Below are 9,055 nucleotides of genomic sequence, written 5' to 3' on the forward strand. Positions count from 1 at the left end.
TTTTGTCCAAAAATTATATTCTGAGTCGGATAATAATGATTATAGTATTAATGATAGAATAAAGGGTCACTGTGTAGCTGTACCGGTCTAGGGGTATATATTTGGTCACTCTTTAGGACGTGTCGTCCAAGGTCGTTCTCTAGTTGTACTTATAGTAACCAATGGCTTGGCACTCTCACTGCCGAGCCGCTAAGTAACAAACCACCAAAGCCAGGGGTTCAGTTCAACATACCAACTGTTCTATTCACTTGCCTTCAACTATAAAGTACAGTTCATTCCTACGCTTAATGGCTACGGAATACAAGGCAAATTGTACAGTAAAGAAACCCCTGAACATGCATAGGTAAATCATATAAACAAGCATACCTGAACTTGACCTTGACCTACATCTTCTGGGGATGCTTTGGAGTCAAGAGTTCGTCTGGCACTGTGGCAAGGGGTGAACAACTTACTGTTACATAGCAGCGGCCTGTACCAGTAAATATACCACCTGTACACAACTGCCATACACCTAAGAAACATTAATTCCAAAAAAAAACACAAGTGAAAAATTGTACGATGCTGTAAACATTTTGAATATTGCATGACGCTCAGCGATAGCTGATTCAACCTGTGATTTACTTGACAACGAATGTGATTTACCTGCGATCATTGTGCGATTGGCACTGTATGCCATCATAAGTACATCTTGCAATGTATGTGAGCTGGCTTAAGCAACCAACTGACACTCCATTTGGCACTAAGGATACCATTGGCACTAGCTGAAGAGCTCTGAAACTTTGCACGTGTTCTCAATCTTGAACAGCACAGCATAAATGGAAACAACATTAAAGAAAAAGCTTGAATTACACGACTGTATGTTTGTTGCGTTGAAAATCACAGCCTACTACAAAATTATGAATATAATCCATTCTGCAACTTAAAGAATCCAAGAAACTTAAAATCCCTAAAACATCAGGATTGCTTTCCATAGTGGTAACTTAAGAAACTTAATAATGTGGTAGTTCAAAGGGAATTTCCTCCTTGTTACAGCTGTCCTACACAACTTGGAGACGCATAATGCGAACTTTCTGGTGGGTGGTGATAGGATACTCCATGTTTGTACTTATCCTACTCTACACCTATCAGTTCAAGAGTGTGCCACAGTTCTGGCACAACAAGACACACATCTCATTCGAACTGTAAGTATGTCTCTATTCCTGCATTATTCTACCAGTCTTGTATTGTTCAATTCAACATAGGAATTGGACATTTCAGGAGGGCACTACATCAGGGGACACATTGGCTTTGACTTTCATAGATACAATTCTAAAAGGCATCAAAAATCTAAAATGGCCAAGGCATACCATATTTCTGAGGGACTGAGGGCAAATGAGGTGTCATGTCAAGATAGATATCCGACATCAGGCTATGTGTAAGTTCTGTTTCTAAACGAAAACAACAAAAAGAATCGGTCCAAGCACGGATCCCTGGGGAATTCCACTTGTCACAGCGGCCCAGTCTGATATTTCATCGTCAACACAAATACACTGGTTTCGAAAATATTTTGTACTTAGAATTGTAGGATAGATTAGCCTTGTAGAACAGATTGTTGATTTCATGCCATACATTGTACCATGTACGATTGTTGAGCAATAAAGTTCACTTCACTTCACACACTCTTCTACCGCTTGAGTCCACTGATCTATGGTGGCTATCAGTCGTGTTGTACACGATCTGCCAGGCACAAAGCCATGTTGCTGGTCGCAGAACAGATCATTCAGATATCCGACAACAGATATCCGACCTTGCCAGCAACAGCAGAGATGTGGAGGAAACTTGCAGTCGACCGATGATGATGATGTCAAGGATTCTGCTGCATGTATATTATAAGATTTTAATCATTACTACACAATCACTCAGCAAACTGCACAGTCATGTTTTTGACTGTCCTATAGTGTAGTTTTCCTCATAATTCAAGTGACCAATCATGGGCACGCGACGTCAAAAGTGCCAGGAAGTTTAAAGCGCCCGCCGTTTCTGTGAATCCTTGTGCTCTGATGTAGATGGCCTCCTTGATGTCCCTCATGAAGTGCCATATATAGTCCTGTTCAGTGTCTAATTGACTTTGTTCAATGAAACAGATGATGGACTGCTGATTCAATGTTTATGTGTTGAGAAACTTTTGAAAGGAAGCTTTTAGCACTATACTACATAAACTACCAAGACACAAATGAACTTTCATGCTGATTTATCAATTTCATGCAAATTGATTTGATTCTACAATTACATGATCTGTTGTTCAGTCTTGAGGATCTGGGGATGGAACAGTATAGCACCGTGGAGCTGTTTCAGAAGATGTTGGCTCCCACCACATTTCTGGTGGTCTGTATTCTCCAACTGCACTTCTTTCACCATCGCTTTTTGGAAATTACCAAGATCGATCCAGATGATGATGAGGACCTGGGACAGGATAGTGGCACGTAAGTCAGCGAGACAACTAAACTTTTTTTCTTCGTTACCAAATTTATACAATGTTCTGAAGAATCATGCTAAATATGGGAGTTCTTTTAGTAGTCATTAAGGGAATTATAAGTCTTGAAATGATGTCACTAAAACCTGTCACTATCTAGTCAGCTGCTTGCAGCTAACGTAACATGACCTATTTACGTGCAGAACCTATTTACGTCCGGTTTGGCTCATGTCCACATGTCGCGGTGTATTATGCCAAAGCCTGTTCTAATGAGCAATAAAGAACATCATAAGTATGATCCGTAGCCATCTCTTTAATTTTTGTACAGCAAAACATAATGGCCATGCGTTTGCCACGTGAACGCCACGTGCCGCGCATGTGGGGGAAATTTACAGATAAACATTGTTTTTTTCCATCGCGTTAAGCAAGTGGCCGGACAGACATAGTGATTTTACTATCATTTGTCTGCAGACTACTTTGGACAGTTACTGGCATTTTTTTCTGGTCTATGTTCTTCAAGCATAGCGCTAGAAGGGAAAAGATTCAGAAGTGGACGATAATGGGTTACCCTAGCACAATTCTTCATCATATACCTCAGTATAAATACATGATCGCACGGCGTTAAACAGGTGGAGAAAAACTTACAGACCATGCATTTTCTTTTTAGAAGAGCTGATATTTCTGCCCATGGGTTTGAAATTTGGCTCTGTCTGCACGGTTTTGAGATAAATACGTTTTGAATAAATAGGACGTTAATTGGTCATGTTACATTAAATGCTGGTTGTTATTCTATCTACAATGTATACACCAAAGTCATTTAGGATAAGGACGGAGGAAAATGTCCCCCCGGGGGCAGGGAAGGCAGGAGCCTTCTTAGGACGACACAAAATGTGAAGCAAAATGAATTGCAGTAAGATACATTGTTTTTGGTGTGTCTTTGTGTGTGTCTGTCCGTGTGTTTTTGTTTCGGTATATATTTGTGGTCAGTAGTGGTGCGGATCGGTCCGGCCGGACCGGTTCCGGACTTGTAAAACGTTTAGGTTCAAGTCCAAAAAAACCTTAACGTCTGGAAACAAGTCCGGACTTGAAAAAAATTCTCTCACTCATACATTCCTTTTTGTTTTAAACCATCTTAAACCTTCCTTAAATCGTGAAATTTGCACTAGAAAAATATTAAAACATTGCTGTTTTTGTGTTTATAACTGAACTTTTGTGTTAATTACTGACTGTATGTAATTCCGTATATATAGTTGTCAAATTACGTGTAAAATATCTGCCAATATGCAATTTTACATGTAACACGAAAAAATATTCCAAAATTATTGTTCAGGTCCGGACTTTCAAGTCCGGACCTGAACCTAAACCTCTGGACTCGAGTCCGAACCTAAACCTAAACTCGGGTTTAGATCCACACCACTAGTGGTCAGCATACAGTAACTTTAGAACCTTGGGAGGGATTGCAATGATCTTTGGTATGTGGGTAGTTGTTGGAAAGGCAAAGGTCAAGGTCGATTTTGGTGTGTGAGCTTGGTACTGAATTTCTTTATTCTTTGTGGGTCGGCAGGGCATGCTTTGACATGGCCACCAGTTGCAAGGGATGTGAATATGATAAGGACAAAAGAGACTTTTTAAACAATCACTATGGTTGTCTTGAAAGAGAGGGAGCGACAGGGCGGAAAAAAATAAAAATACAATTTTTTGCAAATAGTCTGGGGTGAAGATAAGGGTTTGCATAACATAAAGAATAAGAGGATTATTCAAATTTCAGCTTTGATGGCTCATTTTATGCAATGCACCTCTTTCTTTGATCTAGTACTATAATTTCAGTAGCAAAATTACCTTTTGCCATGTAATATATGGATTGATATTGAGAAATAGTTTTAATAAATGAAAAATTAAAACATTACTTATGATCAATATGACCACACTTTTTAGGTATGTGCTGGCCTTTATAATCTGTTTTGGTATCTATTGAGTTTTCCAACTGAACAAATAGTAAAATTGGGAGTAAAGATTTGTGAATGGGAATAATGGGTAAAACAGAACAGGCTATTCCGAGAAGCAACAAATTAAATTGGTGTGGCCTTATGTGACAGTGAACATAGTTGAATATAAATTTTGCAAATGTAGGCCAAATTTGCATAATATATATTTCATGGAGATTTGAGGTCTACAAACTCGTTATCTTTGTTTTTCTTTGTATATGGATCCCATACCATACTGTTGCAGCATATTCAAATGAGGACTTAATTTGTTTAATCAGTGAGAAAATACCATGATGGCATAGTGATAAATGCAAATCAGGAAGTTAAATAAAGGTGACAATTATTGGATATAAATCATGCAGATAAGGGCCTCATTTACATTATTCAAGAGGGAATACCACAATATTTTTAGGCCTAAGATAGGCCTTTCATACTTTAAGCAACTTGTGTTATTATCTCCATGAAAAATGGAGATATAGTTTTGGGTGTCTGTGTGTGTGTGTGTGTGTCTGTCTGTCTGTCTGTCTGTGTGTTTGTGTTTCCGCACTACTATAGTCAGCATAACTCAAGAACCTCTTGATGGATTACGATGATATTTGATATGTAGGCGGGTGTTGTGAAGCCGAATTTCAAGGTCAATTTTGGACCCCCTGGTATGTGACCTTGGTACTGCAGCAGAACTTCCGTTTTTGTATCTTTTGACCTGGTTGTGCTATGGTCTTGATTTTTGGGTGGTAGATAGCTTGGGATGTAATAAAGAAGTGGTCTCAGTTTGGGCCCCCTGGCAGCTTGTTTGGGTAGAAAAGATGACCAACCAATATAATTAATGGAAATGAGGACCATATTTGCATATTACATGTATATGGGAATCCTTTATAATACATCGCTTGAAAAGGTTATCATCATTTGGCAAAGGTATGAGGTCGTGGAAATCTAGTTGGATATTTGTCTGTCTATAGGAGCTGCGCAATCTGATTGGCACTCCCTACATGTACAAATGTCTGTAAGAGAAGTCGTGGATGGGACAGAGTATTGTTGTCTCACCATGACTGTGATTTTCTCCACTGATCTCTATCATAGGTCTGCCAGGAAAGTCTCAGAGGAAGATTTAATGGCAGTGCTACAAAGGAAGAAATGTGAGTAAGTCTGAACTTGTCTCTCATGTAACGTTTAGCTAATTGGTTCCTTCCTCCAAGCTGTGCAGGTACATGTACATGTATATAAGTGTTAAATGATGATTTTGATGTTTGAGTTTGAAATATATCACAGGATTTGGAGTGTTTGATTAATTTTTACGTGAATGCAGACATTTTGGTACGTGACTGATTAGCACATTAGTGAGCCTGCATGTTGTAACATATATGAGCCTGTATGTTGGTCCAGTATATGTATGGGTTGGGGGTATTTTTCAACTGAACGCATCATACTGTAGCGAAACACACTGAATGCAGAAGTAACTATGCCACAGCAGTGCAGAAAAATGACCTGATTAAGAAATCAAATTAGTAAAATAGATTGCGTAAAAAATGTCAGCAGGACAAGGGTTAATGATTGCACATTTTGTATTCTATCTAACAAGTGAACACTTCTAAAAGCCACACCAATATACTAGTAATAGTTACTGTGGTCTTGAATTCAAGTGAAAGTCAAATGAATGCAGAAACAACTTTCTTGGCTGTTTTTTAGTTATTGACATTATTGTGATAAAGCCCCTCCAACTTTGTGACTTTCTCTTGTATACTCTGTTTTATGCTGCAAATAGTGGATGGAAAGAACACCATTGGTAAGAAACACTAGACTTGGTGACATGCATAATATTAACTTTTATGTCATACCTAGGCCGTGAAAACCTTTGATACGGGTGTTCCGGACCGGGTGATAATTTTCCGTATCTAAGTTGTATCACACATAGAATATTTAGAATGCATTTTGAGTGCGGCGGTTGCGCCGCTGTCGAAAATTCGAATGCCGGATTTGGAGGTTGGAATCGATGTTCTTACGATTTCTTTGCTTGAGGACACAAAACTCTCTCAACTTCAGGCGCATTTCGCATTGAAATTTGTGTTTTTTCCGGTTGGTATGACATACATAAAATACAACATGGTGTATTCCGCATCACCCACAGTCCCAGCCCTCCCGCGGTCGGGCTGGTACCTCGGGTGATACGGAATACACCGTGTTGTATTCTATATTTAGTTGATGTATCCATACCAGCTACAGTTCTGATGATTTTATCTCTTCACTGTTGATCAGGTTAACTTGGTGCAGTACTATATATAATAGTACTAGTAATTCAGCCTCTGACTGCCAGTTTCTTGTTTTATTGATACTATTTGATGATGACGATGATGATGATGATACAAAGCAACCAAATTTGTAAAAAAAATTCACAGATGAACAAATAAATAACCATTTTTAATCCTGGAACTGAGTAGTGCCCCTTCATGCAGTCCAATGGGTTGTGATTCATGATGGTAATGATGCCTTTTATAAAGTATTGGTTCCTACCAAATAATTGCTGAAGTTGCAGGTCAATTTTGAATGAATGAATGAATGAATGAATGTTTTTGTGTCAAAGCAATATAAGAAGTAAGTTGCTAGAGCTTAAAATTCATGGACAGCTACTGACACACACAATACAAATATTACTGTCAACATCAGCCCCATTTTTCATATCTTATGTATGGGTTTCAATGGGATGATTGTCAGAGATTAAATTCAAGTGGAAAATAAATCGGCAAAGGCTATACATGTAAGTTGACAAACAATCATCCAGAAACACATAACAAAAAAAGTAATTTTCAAGCTCAACCCAAGATTTCTTAACATTGCCCCAGTTGAAGTTTGTCCAATGTTTGTTCGTGATATAGTATGTTACATCTGGCTGTTACTTTTGTCAAGTTGCCAAAACAATTAATGTTTTTGGATTCAGAAAGATATTATCTGGAGATCCAGAATAATCTCCTCTATGATCTGTAGTTGACGCCCCCTTTAATGTGGTATGCTTGGGTCAGGGTTACATTCTGGCCTGTTGCACTGGTGCTCACCATTAGGGCAAACCAGGGTTTATTTAAGTACCATCTTGCATTCTTGCTCTCTGCATTTTTTTACAGCTAGCTGAAGCTGTCATCGTCTTTTTCTGTGTCAATTTGAAGACGTAATCTTGGCACCCACAGTTTATGGCATTGACCCACATTTGTAACTAGAGATGGTAACGTTAGGTAACATAAATTCGCCATTTTTCCGATAATGGTTGACTGAAATCAATCTAGCAGAACAATAAACCATCCTTTTTTTGTATCATTCTGTCAGTATCATGTACTATCTTTGCACTAATCATATATATGGTAGATTTTGTCTCTAGTCGTGCTGACACCATAATATTTCAACTTGAAACTACCGTCCGCCGCACGCACAATGACGGTGTCCATTATTCATGGCAAGTTAGCTGGATGCCGTAGCAATGGTTATACTACTATGACCATGTGTTTCTTGTTGTGTTAGGAGCAAACTTTGAGGAAAATATCGTCTTCAGTCCACTATCACACGCAAAAAAGTGTTCCTCACAAACCTTTGTCGTCTGCTTGACGACCATCCTCGTTCACCAGGACCCTTCCGCTCCACGTTACATCGCTCGCAGAAAGGGCCCTGGTAACACGGGATGGCATCCATGGTTATTACGATATCGCCACCAAAACAGCTTCAGCCAATCAGGGGGGTTAAAACCCGTTTGCTTCCTCTCATCGGAAGCAAGCGCGCAAAGAACGCTGGGAAGCTATCAACCAATCAGGTTACGTGTTACTGCTAGCTCATTAATTATTCATGAGCTACAACTGCCGTTTGTCCCAAATAAGGGTTAGCTCATTAACTATTCATGAGCTACAACTGCCGTTTGTCCCAAATAAGGGTTAGCTCATTAATTATTCATCAGCAAGTCTCGTCGACCTGCAAAACCATGGATGCCATCCCGTGTTACCAGGGCCCTTTCTGCGAGCGATGTAACGTGGAGCGGAAGGGTCCTGGTGAACGAGGATGCTTGACGACAGGATTCTGGGTAATAATATGGCGGCGGGAAAATACACGTGCCGTAGGTTGTAGCAACAAAGAGGAGTTTTGATGATTGATCACACTTAGAATCCAGTTGCAGGTTAGCAAAAGAGATTGTAATAAGTTGTCTTGTAAATAATTGTGTTTAGCAGGCAGGAGATGTGACATTTGTCTTATAAACCAGCGAACAACCGTGCAGTGTGCTTCTCCCACGAAGCCCCCAGACTCTGTCAATAAGGGACGGAGAGTTTTTGACGTTGCCAACTTCTAATGCATGGTTATCGAAGCTTTTCAGCCAGTGTTCTGAATACGTTAGTCTATCCGGTTTGCATTGCTGGCGTTATAACTGATTTTGCATCTAGCACATATCCCTAAAATACACCGTTTCAAAAAATGGCGAATTTATATACCCCGCAAATTTATGTTAACCAACGTTACAGCATTACAATGTATCTGTTATAGTGTTGAGTATTCAAACACAATGTAAAGACATACATGTAATTGTCTGCCAAGTTAAACCACCTGTTTCTTACAAATAAAGATCAAAATGCATCCCTGTAGGGCAACAAGT

The 9,055-nt window shown here is 39.3% G+C and overlaps 1 protein-coding gene across 8 annotated transcripts in view; it reads left to right on the forward strand.

Annotated features, from left to right (window-relative positions):
- The window catches only part of LOC136438194 (piezo-type mechanosensitive ion channel component 2-like), a 163,960-nt gene that overhangs the window by 74,776 nt on the left and 80,129 nt on the right, over positions 1 to 9,055 (forward strand). For 7 of the 8 annotated variants that reach the window (XM_066432941.1, XM_066432943.1, XM_066432942.1 and 4 more), the window contains 5 exons: positions 1,033 to 1,181; positions 2,286 to 2,462; positions 5,518 to 5,573; positions 6,200 to 6,220; positions 9,046 to 9,055. The exon at positions 9,046 to 9,055 is cut by the window's right edge and continues 127 nt beyond it. In XM_066432941.1, coding sequence (XP_066289038.1) covers positions 1,033 to 1,181; positions 2,286 to 2,462; positions 5,518 to 5,573; positions 6,200 to 6,220; positions 9,046 to 9,055 — 413 coding nt within the window. The remainder of the gene's footprint in view (positions 1 to 1,032; positions 1,182 to 2,285; positions 2,463 to 5,517; positions 5,574 to 6,199; positions 6,221 to 9,045) is intronic. The other variant, XM_066432944.1, reaches the window with a different exon arrangement.

This window comes from Branchiostoma lanceolatum, chromosome 7 (assembly GCF_035083965.1).
Source record: "Branchiostoma lanceolatum isolate klBraLanc5 chromosome 7, klBraLanc5.hap2, whole genome shotgun sequence".
Classification (NCBI taxonomy): domain Eukaryota; kingdom Metazoa; phylum Chordata; class Leptocardii; order Amphioxiformes; family Branchiostomatidae; genus Branchiostoma; species Branchiostoma lanceolatum.